The following is a 25,685-nucleotide window of genomic DNA, read 5'->3' on the forward strand; positions in this document are numbered from 1 at the left end:
ATTAGATCATTCTTCAGAGGTACCTGGGTGGCTCAATCGAGCATCCAACTCTAGATAATGGCTCAGGTCGTGATCCCAGGGGATCAAGCCCCACATCAGGATCTGTGCTGACAGTGTTGACAGCATGGAGCCTGCTTGGGATTCTCTCTTCCTCTCTCTCTGTCCCTCCTCTGGCTCATGTGCTCTAAATAAATAAATGATGCCCATATGGTAAATTTTTTTAGGGTCTAAACAAATTGTTCAGGATTATTTCACCTAGGACTAGTATGTTTTATTAAATGGCAGAACTACTCCCCTGTAGTTTCTTGTAAGAATCTTTTATATCCTTTCCCTACAGATTATAAAATCTTTATTAAAATTGATAGTGTTGAATCTAGAAATTAGAAAAGACATTTTTATACATGAACTCATGCTAGACCCTGAAATACTGTCATGAGTCATAGATGCTCCCCTGTCTTAGGTCTTCCTGCCTAAAGTGGGAGTGCAAGTCCAATGCAATATTACAGATGGTGTCAGGGTTCATACCTGAGGGCTTATTCTGAGCTAGGTAGGTGTTTCCAGAAAGGCACATTAGGTAAGAAAATTCCAAAGGACACCTAGGATGCTAGCAGATTCCAGGACTTCTCATTTGCTGTAACCAGAACCTTCTGTGGTGGGAATTCTGTGAGAGAAGGGACAGGAGAGGTCACCCTAGAAGCATGATCTCTTTCTTGGATGTTATGAGAAGATGAAGCAGGCAACGCAACTTGTCTGGGCTACCACCACAGTAGTCCAGACTACAGATAAAAAGCGCTCCAAGGGTGCCTGGGTGGCTCAGTCAGTTGAGCATCGGACTCTTGATTTTTGGCTCAGGTTATGATTCCAGGGTTGTGGGCGCCCATGTGGGGGGGCTCCACATGGAGCATGGAGCCTGCTTGGGGTTCTCTAAAATAAGAGTGTCCAGGTGTAGTCAGCAGAGAATGAAGACGGGATAAAAGACCAGACAAGATTGGGGTTTGGATGAAGACTACGTAAGGCAGCTATAATGGTTAAGCTCCAAGTGAAAGCAAGCATACCCTCTAACTCCTGCTCAGTGACTCAAGTGCATCATGCTGCTTACCCTCACCCCGTCACAGTTCCGATAGGTCTCCTGGGACTGCTCCCACATTTCCCATCACAGCACAAGCTGCAAATGAGACTCTTGGGTATCAGCAGGGAGGTTTCAGTTTAGACGGTCTGATTTCAAAGGTACATATGACAGACCACATCAGAATGTTGGTGTCTTTCCCTTTCAGACCCAGTATAGACGGCTATGGCCAATGAAACGTGTCATTTTGGAGCAAAATCTGTACAAGCCATTGTTTTCCACCAACTTACCCTTTCCTGTGCCACAAGGCCAGAGCATGGTGGGCAGCTCACCCACCATGGACATGAAACACAAGCGAGAAATAAACCCTTATTTCAGGAAGCCACTAAGGTGGTGGGTCCAGCGTAAGCTAGTGACCGCTGATCCAGCAGACAAGATCATTCCCTTAGCACACCTTTTACACACCTGTTGTGTCCCATTAAGAATGGTTGCAGGGATGCTTGGTGAGTCTGTCTGATTCTTGGATTTTGGCTCAGGTCGTGATCTCAGGGTTGTGAGATTGGGCTCCACGCTGAGCCTGCTTCAGATTCTCTCCCACTCACTCTCTACACTTTCCACCTCTCAAACACTTAAACTGGTCACAAATTACAACAGTGGTATATATTTAATAATTTTCAGAATATAAGCTGCATAGCTTTTTAGAATAAAAAATGATATAACTTCAGGTACATGCTTTAGGACACTTGGTTAAACAACAAGCAATCTGTGTCTTCGATGACCACCTCAAAAATGTGGCAAACTTCACAGTGTAACTTGAAAACAAACGGGAGACGATTACGTGATGGCATGTTGTCTACAAAACGACATTCTGACAACTTAAATAGAACACAGCAACAATTTCAAGTATTCAATCAGTGCTTTCTGGCCAAGTAAAAACTGTCTAAAAATCATTGATGTAGTTTAACTGGGGGGGGAAGTAGCTTAGTTTTCTTAAACACGGCATTTCTTTTCCAGAATGAGACTGGCTCAGTCCAGCTTGAAAGCAGTGTGAGGAATATTCTTCCCCTTAACGGTTAAGAAAAAAATGAACTAAAGAAATAAATTACTACGACACCAGGGACCATGGCGCTGAGAGAATGAAATAACCAAAGGGAAAATCACTTTTCCATCATTGCATAGTCTCCCGCAGCAGCAAATGCAAAGGACGGCACAGAAAAGCCACTTCATTTTTACACAGCCCGAGGGTCATTTTTCGGCTTACCTGGGCTCCTATGCTATCTGGTTGCTTTGTAAGAGCACACACACCCTAACCCTCAAAGAGAAGGTAGTTCCCTGCACATGAAGCACAATGACAAAACACACGCACTCGAGCCTCTAGAAAGCTGCAGCTGTCTCAGCCTCTTGACGGCATTTAGATACACATTGTGGGATCGGCAAGGCGGAGCCTCAGAGCAAGGTCACAAGGGCAGCTGCCTGTGGTCCTTTGTCCAAAGGACTGGGACGGTCCCATTCTCCCAGCAGCTACTCCTCCAGGGGGGCAGCAGCTGGGCCCTGGCCTCCTCTTGGCCCGGGGCTTCCAGGTCCAGACACCGGCCGCTGCCCTGGGTTTGTTACGGCTGTAGCCGGGGCAACAGCAGAGGCCGAGGCCGGCCAGGCTCTGAAAGCACATTATAAGATAAAGTGTACATTGTAATAAAAACTGTCTGCAGCTATTAGATGAATCTTTATAAATCAGATCTAAGATAAAATAACATTTTAGAGCTGTGAGTTCGGAAGCAGTTGTCCAAAAGAGGGAGCAACGGCCTGGAGGCGCCAAAGTCTGACTGTGGTGTAAAGTCTCACTTTATACTGTGTTCCTTCCCTACAGGTGGTCAGAGGCTGCCACCAACTCAAACCACTGCCTAAGAGCATCACTGAGCGTCTCAGGGAGCGTGTTCACATCGCGAAGGATGATGTAGAATGGGAATGGGAACTCTTCCATGTAGGATCGGATTTCAGGCATCTCTCCAGGTCCTTTAAATATGGGCACTTTGATGTCCAAGATCGAATCCTGTAAACAGGAGACATTTTGAAATAAAAACCAAACCAATATCCTTGGCTAGCTCTTCCCTGATCTCTTTTGCTAATAGTTTTTAGGTCTCCTGTATCTAACTCGTAATATAAAATTAGCTTTTATTATTAAGAAATAATTTGCAGAACTTTCATTAAAGAGGAGGCAGATCTCTGAGCACCCCTTCCAGGAGAATGGACACTGAAAGAGAGGGAGAGACCAGAAAACCCAAGTTCCCATTTTCTACTTGGAGTAATTCACATTAAATCTTCTTACTTGTTATCCAGGCCTTAATGTGACCTGCAGAGACCACGCTTCGCCTGGAACAGAGCTGCCTGTGGGGGTCTTTCACTTAGCAACTGATGCTTCCTGCTCTGAGAAGGGCACTGCTAGGATACCAGTAACTGGAAAGGGCTGGTGTATAGTTCGAAGTAGACAAGGCCCATCATCAAGGCTGCAGTACCGGAAATGAGACAGTACAGAGGGAAAGGATGACCCACTAGAGCAGGAATTGACACAGCAAGTGGTTAAGAGGGTGGTCTCTGGAATGTCCGAATTCTGGCTTTCTTGACCTATGACCTGTGTTTCTGTCCTTCACTGTAAAGTGGGAGTATTAACAAAAAATACAGTGCCTAGGATAGTGTCCGGCAGAACATAAGGAGTTAAGGTGTGACCTAGGCCATATTTCAGATAGAACATGATGAAGGGTATCCCCACTTTATCCCCAAAAGCAGGTTTTAGTAATCACTCACCCGTGAACTGGGATTGTCCAATACAACAAAAATGACAAAGATGTTAGCATTCCGGGCAGCCTGGACTGCTGCCAGGACTCTGTCTTTGCCCTCGAGGAAAAGGCCGCGTCCATCAGAGACCACCAGGAGGAGCTGTGCGTTTTCTGTAGTAGAACATACAGCAGGAGAGGAAGGGAACAAAATGAAGATCCCACTGTTAACAACTCCAAGCTACCTAAAGACAAATAGGTTAATAGCACAGAGAAAGCCGACACTAAACAGACATCTGAAACTGATGAATTCTGGACATAAGCAAAAGTGACCTCTAAAATGGGACATTAGATGCCACAGTCGGACACAAGGCTACACAGACATATGAAGCTTCGGTCAATAAAACAATTTCCCTATCACATTAGATCAATTTCATTGTATAACAACATACAAGAATTAAACATATACTCATGGCTATAAAGTATAAAAATGGCAATATTGAGTAGGCCATTAGAAGAAAAGTGCCTAAATCAGAAACCTGGAACTGGGTCTTCCAAATTTCTTGTACCTAATCTGGGTATTTTTCTCCTCTTAAAATTGACTCACTTAAAAGAAAACTTAAGTAGAAGGGGCCATTAAAATAATTTTTTAAAGTTTGTATTCATGGTTTACCTATAATGTTTCCAATGGAAGACTACATACAGTGCACGAGGGCAGTCTTTCTCTCAAGGAAGTTTAGTGAGTGTTGAGAGGTGTGAAGGACATGCTTCAAATAGGAAGGTTCTCCATGAAACGATCAAGATTGAGAGATTTGAGGAAGAGCTAGATACAGAACTGGTGTGTTTCAAGCCCTAAGTCAATCATGGTTGGATTAGCTGGTTTCTGAATTATGTCCTCCCCTGCTTCCCTCCGTTATTAAAATATTACAAAATATTCTTTATACTAAAATCCTACACCTTTCTCCTCCTTCACAACGCTTAACTCTGTTATAACAAACTACAGTTGACCCTTGAACAACACAGGTCTGAAGTGTGTGAGCAGGTCCACTTATATGTGCGTATCTTACTGTATGGCACTGCATATATACTTTCTCTTCCTTATGATTTCCTTAACCTTTTCTTCTCTTTAGCTTACTTTGCTGTAAGGATACAGTATAAAATACATATAATATGCAAAATTGCTCATTATGTTATCAGTAAAGACTTCAGGTCAACAGTAGGCTATGAGTAACTAAGTTTTTGAGGAATCAAAAGTTATACACGGATTTTCAACTGTGCAGGGGCTTGGTGCTCCTACCCCCCACCCCCACCCTGCTACCGCATTGTTCAAGGGCCAGGTGTAGTTAATTAGTATCTAATTCCTCCAGTGGTTATAAGCCTCATGAGTATGGGTTCAACACAAATTTCTGAATGGATAAATGGCTGAGTAACAAATTACAGGAATGCGTAATATCTCTCCAGCTCCTGCTTATAACTTTTCCTGTGCAGCGTCCACTTTAAAAGATGGGTTCTGTGGCATGAAGCAAGTGGCTTGTGAATGCACACAGTAGAAAAGCGTTGTGTGGATAAAGATGAGAACTGCAGCTCACCTGGACTGGCGTGCTGGGAGGGCTGCTGAGCAGCTGCAAACATGCTGGCTACAGACTCGAGAAACTAGACCAGAACCAGAGACAGGCCGTTAGAAAACCACGAAAACCCTTCCCACTGTCACAGAGATTGAAATTACTTTTGACACTCAGGAGATTATCAAAATAACCATCTCAGATCTCTAGGCAATCAAACCGTCCCTCCCCGCCCCCCATCCAAAGGGGATGATGATCCTTGCAGTGCTAGCATCTACCCCTGGGCACTGGCATTCTCCAGCACGGACATGCGTCTCTGGCACACACACCACTCGTGTTCTGTAACACACCCTAGAGGAAAAGAAATACTTCCCCTGGGGGGTGAAGACAAGACATCAGTAACTCCCCCAAATGAACAGAACAGCTGTCGTCTTTCAGAAGAAAATAGCTGAGCAGAAAAGGGCAAGAAAACATAAAATGTCTAGTGCAACATAAAGTAGGCTAGATGAGGGCAAAAATGAAGAGGACAAAATCATTATCCTGGGCTGTGTTTTGAACTTATGTCATCCTGAGCAAGTCACTGGCTCTATTTTACATCATTTCTTCTCTAGGTCAAATGGGGGAGAGAAATTGGCCCGATTAAGGGTACGGGGAGACAGTTTATTACTACAAAAGTTCCAAATCTCTCAAAGAGTAGGGAGCCTGAAAATTAGTGATGTAAAGTCAGAAACCCTTGAGGAACTCAGAAAAAGAGTTCACACCCTGTTTGTTAATGGATGCCAGGGAAGTTTCTATTCCAGTGGTGCATGGCCTGAGGTTTAGAACTGAACCACCCTGGCACCCCGAAATTGTTTCCTCGAAATTTTTACCTGTCCTAACACCATACTAGGGAGGAGGGAATGCTAAAAATTATGTCTCTCCCACAGCTACTGAAGAATGGCTGTTCAGAGGACATGTGATACAAGCATACCTGAGCAATCTTGGTTTTCTTTTGCTGGAATTTGCAGAGCCGCAGAATCTGGGAACCTGAGAAATCACTGAACTGCTCATGGAATGGGTGTAATAGCTTTACGGACTCTCCAAAACTACGGATAGAAAAAACAAATGCAGTGTTTTTTGTGTGATCAACATAACAAAAGGAAGTTGATTTTCCCACTGGGATTAAAAAGCACCCTTACCTGCACACAGCAATCTGACCCACTTCCAGGAGGGTTAGAGCATTTCCAATCACAGCCAAAGATTCAAATGCCAGCTATGAAATAAGAAGGTTAAGGGTTGAAGGAATCAGAATATCCTCTAGATCAGTGCCTCTCAATCTTTTTTATACCAAGAGTCTCACAGAAAATGTTATTTTTGCATGGCATACAGGGAATGTCAACATGGCTATTCATAATCAACCCAGAGGCCATGGTGGCCTCAGACCCTGGCTAATCCCACAAATCCTGAAACCCAGAGTCCATTATACCAGTAGCAAAGGTCTGCTCTAGGCATCTAATAAAAGTGATCTTAAGAGATATGGTCCATAAAATTTTCAGAATTTTTCCCTTTTAGGGGGGTGAGGGAACTACATAAAAAGTAATCTCAGATAGGCAAAAAATTTTAAAAACCAGTTTATTTTATTAACTCATAAATAAATGACAGCCTGGTCTTAGAATTTAAATTTCATTAAAAAGATGATGCTACTTAGAGCAACTAACATCTACTGAATACATACCAAGTGCTAGGCATTAAACACAGTACATACTTCATTTAGTTTTCACAACTCTGGAGGAGGTGGATACTGTTAAAATCCTCATTGTTCAGAAGATGAAACTGACATGTTAAGAAGTAAATAAATTGCCCAATATCATATGGCAGTAAGTGAGGAGCTTGGACCTGAACCTAGGTTCAGAGGTGACATTTTTTTTTACAGCAGAGCACAAGTATGGATTTAGGTTGCTCGTTGGTTCATACTGGGTAATAGCATCACTGCAAAAAACATCACTCTTCCAGGTGCCTGGATGGCTGAGTTGGTTAAGTGACTGACTCTTGTTATCAGCTCAGGTTATGATCTCACAGTGGTAAGACTGAGTCCACTGTCAGCATGGAAACTGATTGGGATTCTCTCTCTCTCCCTCTTTATCTGCACCTCCTGTGCTTGTGCTCTCTCTCTCTCAAAATAAATATATAAACTTTAAAACAAAAACACATCACTCTTCTGTGTCCATAATAATGGTATCATAAGTAATTAATTCTATTCAGGCTCTTAAGCTTTGTGAATACTACTAGAGCACTAACTAATTTCAGACTTAAAGAGATGTACACGAAACACCTTTTAAAAATCAATGATATTCAAATATGTTGTACAAGGCCTTAAAAAACAGTTTACCAGTACAGTGTGTTTTGTGGAAAATAAATACTGTCAGAGTTACTCTTCTACAGCTAGACAGGAGCACAGCAAGGCTAAAAAACAATTTCGGGATGCCTGGGTGATTCAGTTGGTTAAGCATCTGACTCTTGATTTTGGCTCAGGTCATGATCTCACTGTTGGTGAAATCAACCCCCACGTTGGGCTCTGCTGACAGCGGGCAGCCTGCCTGGGATTCTCTCTCTCTTTCTCTCTGCCCCTGCCCCGCTCGAGCTCTTTCTCTCTCTCAAAATAAATAAATGTTAAAAAAAAATTTTTTTAAGGTCTCGAACAGTAAGGGACCAATTATTTGAGACATCCTAAAACTGCCCTTTTGAACTCGTTTTAAAATTTTAGGTCCTCTCAAACATAGTAGCACATTCTCAGAACAGTAATGGTATTTCAAAGTGCTTTTTGCCAGATTACATTTAAAACTTTTAGGTGGCCACAGAGCATGGCTTGGCATTAATTTCTCATTAAATTTAGCTCCCGTGTTTCCTTACCTGTTTGGTATGGTTGTCTACCATGCTAGAAGAGTCATCAATGGCCAAACAAATCTGATACTGGCGTTTACTGGGCTTGGTCCTTCGAAGCCAAATCTTGTCTTTCCGAAATTGACTAGCAATGTATGGAATGACCTTCCGCATGTTCAGCCGCTTCCCAGTTCGATAGTCTCCTCTATTAAATTTACCCAAATGGGGCAAAGATTAGTTAACAATTGCTCATCCTCCAAAAAATTTTTTAAAGAATAAGATCACATTATAATACCTTTTAACCAGTAACCTGACACACTCAAATGTCATCATCAACTGAGAAAGGAGTGCAGCCAGAAAAACTGGTTATATATGTGACAATAATCAGGCCCTTCCACGAAAGCTGCAACAAGTTTTAAAAAATTAGAAAAAGAATGTTTGCACTGATTAAGTCTTTGACTCTTTTCTAATCTGAAACTATGAGTTTGGATAAACCTTTGCGAAGATCTAGGTAAGTAACACATGCAGCAAGCCCATACACCCACCCAAAGGCTCCACCAACCAATTTTCTCATCAGAGGCTAATGAATCAAAGGAACTGCACTTGTACCAAACTTCACAGACACTTCAGTTTTTAGAGAGAACCTGAAAAAAAGTATGGAATAACACCCACACAGCATAAATGGCAACCTAGAAGCCAGTACTTTAACTGGTTAGGGGCTGAGCTCAATAGAAAAGGTGACACAGCCATCTTTTCAGGGCACAGTGGGTGTGCTTAGTGGAGAAGACTTACTTCAGCTTGGCGGCCTGGGTAGGCTCTAATATGAGACGAAGCTGTTCACACAACTGTTGGGAAAGAGGCGCAGTTACGGCCAGGTAACTCTGCCACATCTGCACTGCAGCCTTCTCCTGTGACAACGACATAGAAGTGACTCTTACAACATCAGAGCCAGCCAAGTCATTTACAGCAAGAAGACACTTGAAACAGAGTAGCAGAAAATGACCCACGTGAACTCTTGTCAACAGAAGCCAACTCGGCAGGCTGCCATCCAGTCCACATCCTAAAAATGTCTCATCTTCTACCAAAACCACAACTCACAGTTCCGAATGAGAAAGGGTGAAACAACAAGGCAGAAAATATTGGATTGCATGACCAAATCAACAACTAATTCTCATCACCTACGAAGAGGATAAACTGCACATTCTGCATGGGTGGGGAGCTGTGAGTGGGTACTTTTGGTGCCAGCAGATCCAGCCACTTAATCGTGGGCTCTCAGGGTCAAGTTTCAAAAGCAAAAATGATGAGTGCCAATCTCAACAGTGTGCTTCTTTCCCAGACACAAAGCTCCAAGTATGACAGAGCCCTCATACAGGTGTGTAGTAGGAATGATGATTATAGGCACAAAATACAAACATGGATAATACAGTAAATTCAGGATGCAAACTCATTAAAAATGAAGCTTCTGTTTAAGCTATGCTGCCACGTTAAGTCAGCCAGCAATATTCCAGGTGGCCTACTGTGAGGATGACACATTTTGCCTCATTTCACAACCAATGTCATATCTGTTATAACTCATAGAGCTAGCAAGAGAAATTAAAGGAAATAAACACATCAGCTTTTCTGTGGTTTAATTAAACTACATGTCTAGTGGCAAAGTAGGCAGAAAGCACTGGAAAGACTTAGGCTTCAGACTGTAATTACAGTCTTCATATACTCAGTCCCTTTTACAAAGGTAATTGGTGCTAAGAACCTGTTAAGCTTGCTGTAACTTAAAAAAAAAGAAAATCAAGATATCTTATGAAAAGACTGGTGACTTACTTCTTCTGGGTTTCCAGATTCGTGTGGATGCCATGTTTCCAGCTGCCTCTCCAGCTCCTGTCTTAGCTCACTGACATCTTTTAAAATGGGCTAAGAAGAAAAAGCCACAGATAAGAGGCAGCCTAGATTGAAATCGCCAACTCATTATATCACTGGCTGCCTTCTTCCCAGTAGTATGAACTACAAATACATGCCCCTGAGACACAAAGCGTAAGCAAATTTGATGGCACAATAAGATGCCAGACAACTATTCTTCTATTTCCCTTTGTGTAGAGACAAGATAAAGGAAGTTTTACCATTTAGAAGAAATCTATCCAGCAAAATAAAAACAAAAACTCCACAAAGTTATCAATATCAAAATGAATAATTTTGATAATAATGAATAATGAATAAGTCTGAATAATCTAGACTGCTATTAAGTCAAACGATTCGGGAAAACAACTCAGTTAAATCTGCTTTTCCTAAATGCAGGCATTAAGCCAAATATTCTTGCTACTTCGTCAGCATGAACTGAATTGTTACGTACAGCTCCTCACATAAGGATGCTGAACATGGGAAGAGCAGATCTAGATCTGCGAGCCTGAGGCTGGAGAACCAGACACACCATCACAGCCAGGTTGGGGCACCCACTCTGACCCTGGGATCAACTGCCGGAACGGTGTGATCTGTTTAGAGAAGTGGTCATACCAACTGTTTTCCTAAACACTTTGACAAGGATGAGAGGCCCCCAAATAACCAGATATTCCATGAAGTTCTAAAGACAAAAATTTTAAACCAGTTTATAATTACATTTTGTTAACTTATCATAGCAATAATTTGTGAAAATTTTAGCACCTGGAAAACTGTGTCCACAAGGAACTGATGGGCTGTGTGAATGGTCGAATCTTGGCTTCTCTCTGGTTTCATATCCTCTGTCTCCCCATGGGATATGTCGGTCCTGGGATCTTGGTCTTCTTCTGTTCTAACAGTGTGGGTCTCCATGTCCACCTCATCATAGCCTATTTGTATACAAGGACACTGTTTTACTTACTCTGATATTACACACAGACTGAGTCTCCGAGATTGCCTGCCGATCTTAACGATTACTCACACTTCACTCCTTCACTCCCCAGCACGTTTCCCCATACAAGTTCTACATGTTCTTTCTCTTTGGGATATTCACTGCCAATTCTTACTCCCCTGACCTTCTCTCCTCCCCACCGTGAGGTTGAAGGTGGCTCTTCTGGGAGGGAGGGGGATAGGGGAGACTGCACTGTGTAGTGTGTGACTCTTTAAAATACATGCACGTAAAACTTTGATGAAAATAAAAACTAGGGATGCCTGGGTGGCTGAGTCCGTTAGGCATCCAACTCTTGATTTCGGCTTAGGTTGTGATCTCATGGTTTATGGGATCCAGCCTCCCATTGGGCTCTGCACTGAGCGTTGAGCCTGCTTGGGATTCTCTCTCTCCCTCTCTGCCCCTCTCCCCAACCTGCATGCACGTGCTCTCTCAAATTAAAAAAAATAAATAGGGGTGCCTGGGTGGCTCAGTCAGTTGAGCATCCTACTTCAGCTCAGGTCATGATCTCGGAGTCAGTGAGTTCGAACCCCACATCGGGGCTCAGAGCCTGGAGCCTGCTTCAGATTCTATGTCTCCCTCTCTCTCTGCTCCTCCCCCACTCACACTCTTTCTCTCTCAAAGATAAATAAATGTTAAAAAGATAAATAAAATAAAATTAAATAAATAAATAAATCCTAGTTCCATTTTACAGATGAGGAAACTGAGGCAAAGAAAATATGGATAATATGCCTCAGCCTATAATGTGAGTAAGAGGCAAAGTCTGGATTTTGAGTTTTCATCAGAGCTATGCCATTCCCACTGTCATATAATGACACAGTCAATGCTTCTAAAACCTCTGAGAGGACAGGAAGCAGGGGAAAAAAGGCTTTTCAATTTGCAAGTTCTTTTGAATGTGTATTTATTCCACTGCTGATAAAGTTATTTTTTAGTGTGTTAAATTCATGTCTTTTTTATTTTTTTTTTTTATTTTTTATTTTTTTTTTTAATTTTTTTTTTTTCAACATTTTTTTTTATTTATTTTTGGGACAGAGAGAGACAGAGCATGAACAGGGGAGGGGCAGAGAGAGAGGGAGACACAGAATCGGAAACAGGCTCCAGGCTCAAGGCTCCGAGCCATCAGCCCAGAGCCTGATGCGGGGCTCGAACTCACAGACCGCGAGATCGTGACCTGGCTGAAGTCGGACGCTTAACCGACTGCGCCACCCAGGCGCCCCTCTTTTTTATTTTTTAAATAAATTATCCAGTAATAACACTTGGTCAACTATGAAATGGAACTATATGCAAGAAGTTTGGTTACTTTTACACATGCATTTTCCCCATTCTACTTCTCTAAATATTTTACTGCATTTTATGCTAAAATTGAGTATTTTCATATAATTGAAAACATCTGTCTAATAATCAAAAGCGTCTTCCTGTCATAACTGAAGTAAGTGTCCTATTTTTTTTCTTCTACATATTTAAAGAAGAGTGATGGCATCTGCCTAGAACTCAGGCTTTTGAGGTCTCCTTGCAGGACAGCGTCTCCAACGTCACTCCTCCACCTTCTGACTCCTAGGTGAGATAGAGTGGAATTTTCATAGGCAAATGAACACCTACGCTATGGGTCAGGATGTAGATAGAACCACCAGATCAGATGGTACCACACGAAAGTGACTACTGTAAGCGAACGTAGGAGGGATTTGTTCACCATAGGACCCACCGGGGCTCACTGTGGTCCCTGACTTGATCTCCTCTGGCTTTAGCTGCTCTGTGTCTGCTGCTTGGAGCTCTTCCTCCTCTGTGTCCATGAAAGTGTCCTCCATCTCCTCCTCCTGACCCCTGCTGGAATCTTTTGCAGACTGTTGCTGCTCCTTGCTGGCCACATCTGCCAATAAAGCATACAAACACATAGAACATGTGTGGGTGTGGTTTCTCACTTTTCACTTCTGAGATCTTACTAATGCTGTTCTCCTGCTGACCAACTATATGGCATGAACACAATGCTTGGCTTGTCTGTGATGCCCTACTGACCTTTTGATGTAACTGCCTATTCTCTACCACAAAAGTAGGATGCTTAGCTAGGTTTTTACTGCTATTACAAGAGACCGAACCAGAATAAACAGGGAGGACACATGACTCAGAGCAGCTAATGGAATTATCCTCCTTTACCAGCTTATGAGTGGAGATACTGTAATGAGTAAGAGTGTAACACAGGACACAGAAAGACCAACGCTGAAGACAAGCACTGTGATCTTGGACAAGTTCTTAAATTTGTCTGGCCTCAGTGTGCTCATCTATAAAATGGAAATATCGTAGATCTTAAAATTATTGTAAAAATTCCATGATCATGCAGCAAAGGCTCAGTACAGTGTTTGGTACAAAGTAAGAGCTCAATTCATGGTAGCAAATTATTATTACTGCTTTTTTTTTTTCTAAAAAGTGAAGAGAGAAATAAGGTAATTCATGATAGAGCAATCATTTCTGAAACTGTGCTCAAAGATAAATATTATCTACATGAGTTTATATACTGGGAATGAAATATTAAGAAGTCACCAAGAGAACTAAAAAAGGAGACTGAGTAATGACTGACCACTCCCTTCTTATGTGGAGTTTTTTTTTCCTTTTCACTTATAAGAAAAACACATTTCTAGTTCACAGCTCCTGCCATTGCAGGAAGTGACCTCACTGTGACTATGAAGAAATGTCCATGTCTCAGAAACCCAGAGATAAGCACTAGGTTTGGATGCGGGCAGCTGTTATCAAGGATATATAAAAGACTTACACTAGACCCCGAAACCTGCACTTGTCTACAGATACCTTTATACCAAAAACAAACCGTATTCCCACATAATTCGAACTAGAGAGAAAACATTTTAAAAAGCCATTTCCCATCCCTAAGATGGATTTGTTCATCTGCTGGGCACACATACAGCATAAACTCTCAGAGAGCTCAGTGAACAAAGGAGAAGCCTTCCCTGAACCATACCATACGTCTGTGCATCATAAGGGTCACTGCCTTGTTTAATGTGCTCAAATGCATCTGCGTCCTCCACCTGGGCGTGGGGCTGGGCTGGCCCCTGCTCAGTGTGGCTCTCCATATCCACAGTCCTCAGCCGCTTATGCACTCGCTCATTGTGATCACCCATGGAGCGTTCATTGTCAGCCTGTCCAGGTTTCCTCTTGAAACTCTGTGGGAAATATGAGGAAATTCATTAGAGGTTTGTCTGTAATGGCCAAAAAACTAATGTCTATCCACAGGGGGCTGGTTAACTAAATTACGTACAGCCATACAAAAATGGAATTCAACGAGGCAGTTAAGAAGAATGGTCATGTATCTATACACAAATTCAGGATAACCTCTATGATATACTTTGTATCTGAAATATGTTACATATGCAAAAATATCTTTAAAATAAAACTGGTAGCACCAGTTTACTCTTGGGTGACTTGAAAACAGGAATAAGATGGAAGCTTTTTAGGGGATTGTTTTTATATATGAATTTCATAAATCATGTACATGAATTATACCATGTTTTTAAAAACCTAATTTTTAAAACACAGAAGAGTAATGACGGTGGAAAAAAGACTGGCTAGTCCTAGGCAACAGCACCCAACAACTGGCCCTTAGGCTGCATAACAAGAATAAGGAGGAGTGTGTGCGTGCGTGTGTGTGTGTGTGTGTGTGTGTGTGTGTACATGCACCCACATGGGGAAAAAGCCCCAGGTTCCAATGGGAAAGCCCCACGGTCCTGATCTGCTTGCTGAGGCTATCATCAGGTTTGGTGAGACGGCAAAGCCTGGGAACGTGGCTTTTTTTAAAAAAACCACTACACTTAGCACATCCTTTCCAGATGCAGCCTTCACCTAAGTTTCGCTGAAGAGTGATAGAGACCTGTGTGTCCTTCCTGGTCTGTTTCTGGGAAGCCAATCGAGCAATGAAGTTGGATTGGTGGCCTTCTGCCTGGTTTGCATCTGCAGCTCCACTCCCGTGCTCCTGTGAAATCCAAGCCATGAGAGAGTGAGGGTGGAAGATGCTATACAAACACCTGCTTACTGGGCTGTAGTTCGCATAGCTTCTCTGTTATTCTCCTCTCAGAGTCACATGATATAACTGCCTCCCTGGTCCGGAGCTGAGCCATGACTAAGGCCTGGCCTGTGGGCAAAAACAGGAGCATCTATATCCAGATATGTTACCCTCTTGAGTGACTTCGCTATGTAAGGCTGATTAGTTCCTTGTTTCCAGGATTGTAATGGCTTACTCTGAAGGCAGGACAGACCTCGACTAGAAACCAGACTCTGCCATCAACCAGCTGTATACCCTTGAGATTGTCATTTCACTTTACTGCAGCTTAACTCAAATATAAAATGGAGAATGTCGTAAGAACACTAACCAGCTATCTTACAGGACTACTGTGAGGACCTGAAGTAATGAAAATGCTTAGCATCACCTAATGGGTGCTCAATAAACATGGTGGAGGGGGGCACAAGAAGTATAAACAGGTGTTATTACTGGTGAGAGAACTGGGCTCAATGAGGCTTAAGGAGCTGTTGAGAGTCACCAGAGCAGGTCCTCTGTCAGTGCTCTTTCCACAGCATGCCAGTCACCTGGACTGTGGCCATACACAGCACATCACTCTGGCTCAAGAAATAAAGAAGTGCTTTTGCTTTTTAAGTTACAACTTTTAGAGCCTGGTGAACAGCAAGGAAAAAGGAAACACTATTTGAGGCATATTACTATATGAAGTCTAAATGCAACCTTTCTTTCCTTGGGAGCTTTCTAAAAATTAACATGAACCTGTTCTCCCACAAAGAACTATGAGTTTAATAGCTTTTTCTCATTAAGCACAATACTTAAATACAGTGTAGCAAATATTCTAGGGTTTGTTCTGAGAGGCATATAAAATCAGGTATCCGATCATTTCCCAAAGAATGAGAGATGATCTTTTAGATGTCAACTACAAAACAAAATCACACATAATCCAACTACAGCTAAATGGGTCATGATTTCACACAGGGAACAGAGACGACCCCCCCCCCCCCCAATAGAGGCAGCTGGCAGAAGCAGTAAGGGCCTATCACCTCCTTTCCCTGCTCCTTTTCGGGCGCGGCCCCAGCCAGCTCCATAGCCTGTGCACTCTGCACACTCTCCACCCCGGTCTGCCCGCAGGAATCGTGTTCTTCCCTTTCCGTGGCCTCTGGCACCTGCTCCTCTGTGTCAGAGTTTTCCCCGCTCCCTTCTTCTTCTTCTTCCTGCTTCTGCAGGGTAAGCAAACACCACATTAAAATGCACTGGGGGAAGAATATGAGGTAGGGGACCACTACAACTGGCAGGTGCCCCACTGCTCACCATGGGGAGACTGCAGGGAGGGTAATGGCCAGAAAGGGTCTTAAACAGAAACTTAAAGCTGCTCAGCAGCGCCACCTGGTGATAGAGAAGTATCCTAAAAGATTCTGATCGGAATAAGGTAAACTCTCCCCCACAATTATTTTTTTATTTTAAGTTTATTTATTTATTTTGAGAAAGAGGGCAAGTGGGGAAGGGACAGAGAGACACAGAGAATCCCAAGCAGGCTCTGCACCACCAGCACAGAGCCCAATGTGGCGCTTGAACTCATGAACTGCGAGATCATGACCTGAGTTGAAGTTGGACACTTAACCAACTGAGCCAACCGGGCGCCCCTTCCTCACTATTACTTTTAACATGAGACAAGCCAAAGACCTTACAATACCTGGGGCTGGAGACCTTGGTCAACAGGAACGCCATTGTCTGCACTTTCCTCATTGGCTTCCTTGTCCTTGTCCTCCACAGACTGACGCTCATCGTCTGAGTTTTCTTCAGGATGTTCAGCAGTGTCTTTATCTTGGTCATCAGCTCCTGTGTCCATCTCTTCTTCTCCCTCACCCTTATCATCTTCACTGGGGCCTTCTTCAGGTTCAGGTTGACCCTGACCTTCACTGTGGTCAGCCTCGGTCTGTTCCTTTATTTCCTCAGCTTCATGACCTGCTTCTTCAGTATCGATTGGCTTTTCTTTGATTTCCAAAGGATTATCTTCTGGATACATAACAACAAAAAGAAAGAACACCAAATTTAACATGATTTAACATGGGATGGAGTTAACACAAGTGTTTATTAGTCTCAAGCCAGGAACTGGCAAACTATGTCCTAAGAGCCAAATCTGGCCGACATATTTCTGTAAATAAAGTTTTACTGGAATACGGCCATATCTATTTCCTTATGTGTTTACTCCACCCATTCTGTATTGTCTATGGCTGCTTTCACACTACTACAACAGCAGAGTTTTTGCAACCCCTGTCTCAGTTTATGGCCTGTAAAATCTGATATATTTATTACCTGACTCTACAGAAAAAGTTTAGTCCACACCTGCTCTAAACCACACTTAATATTTTACATACAGTTGTTTGGATGGTGCATTCCATTAACAAACTCTAAGTAATCCACTAAAAAATCCTGAGAGCTGCCACAATAGGGACATTTTTAGACCAAAAATAGGAAATGACATTATCCTTGGGAATAACTGGTAGACATCCTTCTTTATCATAAATAGAAAGTACAACATACATTCAATGGAAACAATCTTATTTGGAAAAGTTTTATTAAGAGAAGTTCTATTCCTATACTTTGGACACTTCAGAATCACAGTCACTTTGTTAGCAAATAATTCTTTAATTTTCTTAATTTCATGCTGGCTTACTTGTTGAATTTAAGGATGAAGTCAGATTCCAAAATTATATGGTAATGAAATGACCTCTGAAGCAACAACTTAGTGCTTAAAAAGTCAGCTAGAATTTAATGTAAGAAGTTTGGCCTTTATAGATTTTGGGAGATTTTCTTTTCCTTCTATAATAAAGTTATATGAAAATGAAGGAAAAAAAAAGTAAGCTAGAGATTCAAAGAGTGAAGACTTGTTCTTAGCATGAGGAAAGCCTCTATCAAATCTCCAACCAAATGATTCCGGTTAAATAGTTCACTAATTTGTTGTTTTTTAATTACTAAATACTTTAAACATGGAAAATGCATTTTAAAATCTTAAGAGCCAGGGCACCTGGGTGGCTCAGTTGGTTGGGTGTCTGACTCCGGCTCAGGTCATGATCTCACATTTCGTGGGTTTGAGCCCCGCATCAGGTTCTTTGCTGACAGCTCAGAGTCTGGAGCCTGTTTTGGACTCTGTGTCTCCCTCTCTCTCTCTCTGCCGCACCCCCAACTCATGCTATCTGTGTGTCTCTCTCTCAAAAATAAATATTATAAAATAAGCAAAACCAAATAAAATAAAAAGACCCATATACTCACCTACTAGATTTAATAGATGTGAATTTTGCCATTTATGTACCAAACTTCTGTCACTTTAAAATTTTTTTTTTTTTTAAATGTTTACTTAGTTTTGAGAGAGAGAGACAGAAATAAGCAGGGAAGGGGCAGAGAGAGAGAAAGAGACAGAATCTGAAGTGGGCTCCAGGCTCCAAGCTGACAGCACAGAGCCTGATGCGGTGCTCAAACTCACAAAGTGAGAGATCATGACCTGAGCCGAAGTCAGACACCCAACCAACTGAGCCACCCATGCGCCCCTTCTGCCACTTGTTTTTAAGAAACAAATGATTCTGGGTACAACTATCTGGATTCTGGAGGCCTTTGCCCTTCCTAACCTGAAGTCACCATAACCTGAAGTTGTGTTTTATTCTGTTTTCCTACATTTGATGTACCCATTAATAATAATATAGTGGGCCGCCTGGGTGGCTTGGTCGGTTAAGCGTCCAACTTCGGCTCAGGTCATGATCTCACGGTCCGTGAGTTCGAGCCCCGCGTCGGGCTCTGGGCTGACAGCTCAGAGCCTGGAGCCTGTTTTGGATTCTGTGTCTCCCTCTCTCTCTGCCCTTCCCCTGTTCACGCCCTGTCTCTCTCTGTCTCAAAAATAAGTAAAAACGTTAAAAAAAAATTAAAAAAATATATATAGTATTGTATTAAGTTTTTACATAAATGATACCTCTTATTCTTTTGTAACTTGCTAATTTGGTTCCGATAAGGTGTGGGGTTTTTTTGTTTTGTTTTGTGTTTTTGTTTTTTTGAGAGAGAGAGCATGGATGAACACGGACAGGGGAAGAGGGAGAGAGAGAATCTTAAGCAGGCTCCACACTCAGCATGGAACACAAGCGGGGCTTGATCCGACAACCCTGGGATCATGACCTGAGCTGAAATGAAGTCAGATGCTCAACCAACTGAGCCACCCAGGTGCCCGCCCCCCCACCCCCCCCCACCCCCACAATATGGTGTTTAAAAAAAAATTTAATGGGTTTTCTAAATAGATAACTGATTCATTATGAAGCATAGTAAGGCTAGCTCATATTTTTGTCTGGATACCCACCATGATTGGGGACCTTCTGTTACGGGGCACTATATAATGCTTCCAATATGAGACAGCTCTCCCTAGGGAAGTCACTCAAACTGAACAATGGGTGACAGGCAGATTATTGTCAAGTGCCATGTGATTTCTTTTGATTATTCAATTTCATACCCCAGTAAAATGACTTCATATTCCAAACTAAACACACAACATAAGCACAGCAATCATTAACTGAAACAACCATTTCCCTAAGAAAGCTGTAACAAGGCTCTGTAAGAGGCCTGGATATACCCAGACTGCAGTGTTCACATCACCCCATAAGGCGGGCCATCAGGAGACAGCTGTGGGGAAGTGAAGCACCACCCGGATTCTACAGTACTAGAACACAGGACAGGAGGGTAAATTAATGACAAACACCAGGTAGTTTACTTTAATTCTTCTCAGATTAAGCTTTAAGTCTAGTCAGGTGAGAAAGATTATAGAAAAAAAGCAAACAATTTTCTCAAATTGGAATTGGGCTGACCAGACACGATTTATGACTTGGCCATAATATGGCCTGAAGAAATAGGTTATTGCTCATTTTCAGTGAGTTGAACTGGTCTCTTTAGGTTTTGAAAGACACACCTCCTTCTTCCTGGTCTGTGTCCTCACTACCATTCTTGTCTTCACTATCCAGGTTCAAGTCATCTGGAAGGTCCAAGGCCTCAGGTTCTGGCAGCTCTTCCTGATTGCCATGGTAAGGATCCACCTCATTCTCATCATATTCCCTCTTTGACAATGGAGAGAACAGGAAAAAATTAATTTTTTTTTAAAAAGTAGCATTTGCAAATAATTAGCTCTAAGCACTTATGCTAAGAGAATACAAGATCTCTTCCCTAAAATTTCTCCCACATGTTAGAATTTTACTGATGTTTCTAGAATTTTCATCTTGGATTTTCAAACCTCACTTACTGTGCAGGTTCTCCACTGATAAGAGGTACTGTGTTACCTAATTTCAAGAGGAAACGGAAATTTATGAGAAGATATATAGAAAAGAATCACAGAACTTAGCTTCCAAACTCCAGCATGAGCCCAAACAGAATCAAGACAACCTCATTAGTAACCAATAGTTAGATATTTTATGTCCTGTTGAGAGACTTTGTAACATGTTCTTTTATGAGGCAATGGGAAAATGATGAATAGGAAAAAAAAAAAAATGTCTTGAGACTCCCAGGAGCTGTGAGCCCTGACCTTGAATCAGGAGCAGACTGGTTTCAAATCCTCATTACCTCATCTATTTGTTCATTAATTTTGTCTTGGCTTTGTCTATCATCAGCAACTTCTGCTTCTTCCTTTTCTTCCTTATCTCGGTTTTTATCTCTGTTTGACTTCCCAGCATCCAAGTTGTCGTCTTTGGCAACAAGTCCACAATCTTCCTAAATATCAGAGGCAGAAAAAACAAAATCATTACTCTCAATCTAAGAAACCGCTTTCACGTAAGTTGATTCTATCTAAACTAGCTCTTAGACATGTACAATCTCTGTCTGTTGAGCCTATCCTCTGGAAATATCCAGCTGACAGGGTGTCCTCCATGACCTGGAAAGAACATTCTGGCTTCATCCAGATGGTAGCAGTATTAGCAGGTGTGTGAACAGTGGGGTGGGTCACACTGTGCTGCTGCAGTGTCACACCCAGCCCTGATTTCTCCTAAGCAGAGAGCTGGGGAGGTTCAGTGGCCAACAGCAGAATTAGAGCATTTGCACAGTCTCCTTAATTTTCCTCCTCCATTACACATGGAATGGCCCAGGTCAGACCATTCTTTTAGCTCTGAGTTCAATTAAGTAAGACAGAAAAAAAAAAGAAGAAAAAAAAGAAAGATGGAAGAAAGAAAAAAAGGCAGAAAAGGAAGAGCAGTAAATGACAGGGAGTGGTAGCTTGTTGGAAGGCCTCCTCTCAAACTGGGGATTACAGGGTGGGGAGAATCTTTTAATTACCTCATCCATTCCTGGTCCTGTTTCTTCAGTTTTACTGTCTTCTTCTTCCTCATCATCGTCATCACCCCAAAGCCTCTCATCAAGTCTGTCAGCTTCCTCACCATTCAGATCGCCCATCTGTTTATCCAGGTCTCCGCCCTCACTGTCTGATTTCCCATCATCCTCTTCTGTAAGGGAAAGCACTGAGGTTAGGCAAATCCCCGAACTGACTGGGCCATGTGCAGAAGAGGCATGGACCCACCACCTGGCAAGTGCCCCACCTGAGATTTACTGCTTGCATTTACAGAACACTGTACACACAGATGCCTTTAGATCTCCTGAAACAGTCCTACTGTGTTTTGCAAACTATTTGAAGGAAAAAAAAGTCTGTAATGTGTGATATTAATAAACAGAAAGGTGATGGAACAGCTGTCAGGATGTCTACTTCTGGTGCTGGGGGTGGGGAGGATATTCATCATTATGAGACTCAGCAACTTTACTGGGCTTTGGTTTCTTGTCTGTGAAATGATGTCCAAGGTTCCTCCCCATCTCCAACATACTCTACACTTCTATTTTGACCATCTTTTAAAATCACAAATCTAACTCAATCATAATTTTTCGCAATTGTTTTTGCTCAGTCTACTGTGACAAAGGTTATATTCTTAAGCTGCTTAGGCAAGCATATGCTTTTCTACTCTAAGGTCAATTTTCATTTCTGCAAGATCTTCACTTAGAAGAAGACACAATTATCTCAAATTAAGCTCTGGAGAGAAATTTAGGGGTAAGAACTGAATTATGGTATAAACACAACAGATGACAATGTGCTATAAGAAATCATATTCTCAAGCATATTGTAATGACGGGAACGTTTATATGTTAAATGAAAAAAGCTGACTATAGAACTACTTATGGTGTGTGTATAGATATCTATTTTACAAATGTAGATATAGATATTTTACTCTTGAACTTTTGTTCCAAATCATCTGTCACAAATCTCTACTATTTTTATAATTTTTAAAAAGATTTTTTAAGAAACTACCCTGAACAATTTATTTTTTAATATAAGTTTTTTTTAAGGAGGCATTTTTTTTTTAATTTTTTAATGTTTATTTAATTTTGAGAGACAGAGCGTGAGCATCGGAGGGGCAGAGAGAGCAGACACAGAATCTGAAGCAGGCTCCAGGCTCTGAGCTGTCAGCACAGAGCCTGATGTGGGGCTCGAACTCACAAACTGCGAGATCGTGACCTGAGCCGAAGTTGGCTCAACCAACTGAGCCACCCAGGCTCCCCTGAACAATTTACTTTTAAGCCAAGCTCTGTTAGGGACATCTCTCCTTGTTCCTTCAAGGTTCCCTGAAGGGGAAGTCACTGCACATAGTGCATGAGGCAGCCAAAATACCAGTCAATGTCTCAGTTTGCTCAGAAGAATCTCCAGAATGGACTACAGACTTCTGCCTCCATGGAGACAGTGATGAAACATGCATATACGTGATGTTTTCATCTGCAGTTATGCAGAGTAATAAACTTGCTAAAAAAGATAATAGGCTCCTTATTGGGAAAATGTAATTTCCTAGATAAAGTATTTTTTAAAAACAAGAATGAAGTGACAATCTCAAACCTTTTTCAAGTTCCCCATCATGCATTTTCCCATCAAAGTCTTCTGACATCTCAATGGCATTATCTTCGCCCTTAATGTCTGGTTTTGAGTCGGGATCCTCTTTATCCTTTTCTTGGCCTTTCTGAAGTGTATCTTCTGCCTATATCAAAAAGTATTATAGAAAACATAAACATTGTAACTTTTCTAATGTTTATTTAGCTCTAAATAAAACAGAAATACCTAAATGCCAACATTAATGGTATAAAGTTATCTCTGGGGAGAGAAAAAAAGAGAACCAACAGAGACAACCACAAACAATTTCTAGTTTGCTTTAATATGTCTATAATTTCCAGTTTTACTGCGCTGTGATTAGAGAATACAGAATTTTGTTGTTCTTTTTCATGTGAATTGTTAAAAAAATCCAGATTTAACAAGAATATGCAGTCTCAAAAAATATGAATTCTTAAGGATAAAAATTCATTCTTATTGTATTCCCCATATCTCTAATATTTTTATCACTTTAGTCTCTCATAGACAGTAACTCAATGTAATTTTGTCCACTTTCCCTTAAACTATATATTTCTATATACTCTAGGTGATATTTGGGCCAAAGATTCATGACTGTTCTTTCATTATGGTTGGATTTTTAAAAATGCTTTTTTAAAATACAAAAATAATAAAATCCCATTAAAAGAATTTTAAGCAAAACAGAAAGAGTTAGTTTCCCATGGCACCACCATCCTCCTCCCAAAGAAATCAGCATCAGTGAAATTCTGGTGCATCTTTTTAACCATGAATACACCGATAAGCATTTAGTAATATAGGCAATCTGTAGCAATATCTGCCTCCCAATATCTTTTTAAACAAAAATGGATCATTGCTTCACAAGCTGGCATTCTACTTTTCTTTTTTAACTCAAAAAATGTCTCTTAGATAATATTTCTATGCTGATACATATAAATCTACCTCATTCTAACTTATAATGCTATTCTGCATGGATGGTAACATAATTTAAATAATTCCCTCTGATAAGTATTTGGATTCTTTTATAATTTTCACCATTATAAATAATAGTATAGTGAACATACTTGAGTAAAAAACATTAACATTTCTGTCAGGAAACATGGAATTCCTAGGTCAAAGAATACACACAATTCAAAATCTATGAGATACTGCCAAATTGTTCTGATAGCTTTTATCTCAATATTTTTCACATTGGATTGCACTTTTCTATTTTCTTTTTTTTTTTTTTTTTTTTTTTGGCTTTAATATTTTCCTATGAGAAAAGTACTTTTGACAAAGTTAAATTTGATAAATAGAGAAAAGGCAAATAAAAAAGAAATATATTATGCATTAAAAGAGCTTGGGGCGCCTGGGTGGCTCAGTCGGTTAAGCGTCCGACTTCAGCTCGGGTCACGATCTCGCGGTCCGTGAGTTCGAGCCCCGCGTTGGGCTCTGGGCTGATGGCTCAGGGCCTGGAGCCTGATTCCGATTCTGTGTCTCCCTCTCTCTCTGCCCCTCCCCTGTTCATGCTCTGTCTCTCTCTGTCTCGAAAATAAATAAAACGTTAAAAAAAAATTAAAAAATAAAAAAAATTTAAAAAAGAGCTCTACCACACTTTTGGCTTTTTTTTCCACTTTTCCCTTCTAAGGATGAGAGTAAGTTTGAATTGGTTTGGTCCTTTATTTCTAAGTTATAACCACACCTTAAATAAAAATTTATGGTCTGCTTTAGACTTAGAATATAGGCGCTAAAAAGAAATTCCATTATCTCTTATTCTTCAAGTCACAGTTGATAAATCTAAATGACTAATAATAATAATAATAATAATACGTAAAAAAAAAAAAAATCACTCCCAAATGAGACACGCATTTAAAAAAGCCAACAGGGGTGTCTGGGTGGCTCAGGCCGTTGGGCATCTGACTCTTGATTTCAGATCTCACAGTTCATGGGATCGAGCTCCACATTGGGCTTTGCACTGAAAACGCAGAGCCTGCTTGGAGTTCTCTCCCTCTCTCTGTCCTTCCCCTGCTCACACTCGCTCAACACACACACACACACACACACACACACACACACACACCCTTTTTTTGTTACCCAAGTGCCCCTTGGTTTTATTTTTAATTTTTTTTCTAGTAAAACATTTTTATTTTTTGATGTTTAATTTTTTAATATAATTTATTGTCGTTAGCTAACATACAGCATATACAGTGTGCTCTTGGTTTTGGGGATAGATTCTCATGATGCATTGCTTACGTACAACACCCAGTGCTCATCCCCACAAGTGCCCTTCTCAATGTCCATCACCCATTTTTCCCTCTTCCCTGCACCACTCCCTCTTCCACCCTCAGTTTGTTCTCTGTATTTAAGAGTCTCTTACAGTTTACCTCACTCTCTGTTTGAAATTATTCTCCCCCTTCCGTTCCCCCATGGTCTTCTGTTAAGTTTCTTGAGTTCCACATATGAGTGAAAACATATGGTATCTGTCTTTCTCTGACTTATTTCACTTAGCATAATACCCTCCATTCCCATCCATGTTGTTGCAAATGGCAGGATTTCATTCTTTCTCATTGCCAAGTAGTATTCCATTGTATATATAAACTTCATCTTCTTTATCCATTCATCAGTTGATGGACATTTAGGCTCTTTCCATAATTCGGCTAT

General features: G+C 41.3%; 1 protein-coding gene across 1 annotated transcript in view; it reads right to left on the minus strand.

Annotated features, from left to right (window-relative positions):
• Positions 1 to 1,711: 1,711 nt before the first annotated feature.
• MDN1 (midasin AAA ATPase 1) overlaps positions 1,712 to 25,685 on the minus strand; it is a 175,456-nt gene continuing 151,482 nt past the window's right edge. Inside the window, exons 85-102 of the mRNA XM_058734705.1 lie at positions 23,043 to 23,181; positions 21,446 to 21,612; positions 20,741 to 20,887; positions 20,097 to 20,241; positions 16,845 to 17,167; positions 16,195 to 16,371; positions 15,008 to 15,109; positions 14,102 to 14,303; positions 12,836 to 13,000; positions 10,911 to 11,074; positions 10,077 to 10,166; positions 9,051 to 9,166; positions 8,289 to 8,463; positions 6,578 to 6,651; positions 6,370 to 6,484; positions 5,427 to 5,490; positions 3,869 to 4,011; positions 1,712 to 3,116 (exon numbers count right to left, since the gene is read on the minus strand). Coding sequence (XP_058590688.1) covers positions 2,928 to 3,116; positions 3,869 to 4,011; positions 5,427 to 5,490; positions 6,370 to 6,484; positions 6,578 to 6,651; positions 8,289 to 8,463; positions 9,051 to 9,166; positions 10,077 to 10,166; positions 10,911 to 11,074; positions 12,836 to 13,000; positions 14,102 to 14,303; positions 15,008 to 15,109; positions 16,195 to 16,371; positions 16,845 to 17,167; positions 20,097 to 20,241; positions 20,741 to 20,887; positions 21,446 to 21,612; positions 23,043 to 23,181 — 2,697 coding nt within the window. The 3' untranslated portion in view covers positions 1,712 to 2,927. The remainder of the gene's footprint in view (positions 3,117 to 3,868; positions 4,012 to 5,426; positions 5,491 to 6,369; positions 6,485 to 6,577; positions 6,652 to 8,288; positions 8,464 to 9,050; positions 9,167 to 10,076; positions 10,167 to 10,910; positions 11,075 to 12,835; positions 13,001 to 14,101; positions 14,304 to 15,007; positions 15,110 to 16,194; positions 16,372 to 16,844; positions 17,168 to 20,096; positions 20,242 to 20,740; positions 20,888 to 21,445; positions 21,613 to 23,042; positions 23,182 to 25,685) is intronic.

This window comes from Neofelis nebulosa, chromosome 6 (assembly GCF_028018385.1).
Source record: "Neofelis nebulosa isolate mNeoNeb1 chromosome 6, mNeoNeb1.pri, whole genome shotgun sequence".
NCBI classification, from domain to species: domain Eukaryota; kingdom Metazoa; phylum Chordata; class Mammalia; order Carnivora; family Felidae; genus Neofelis; species Neofelis nebulosa.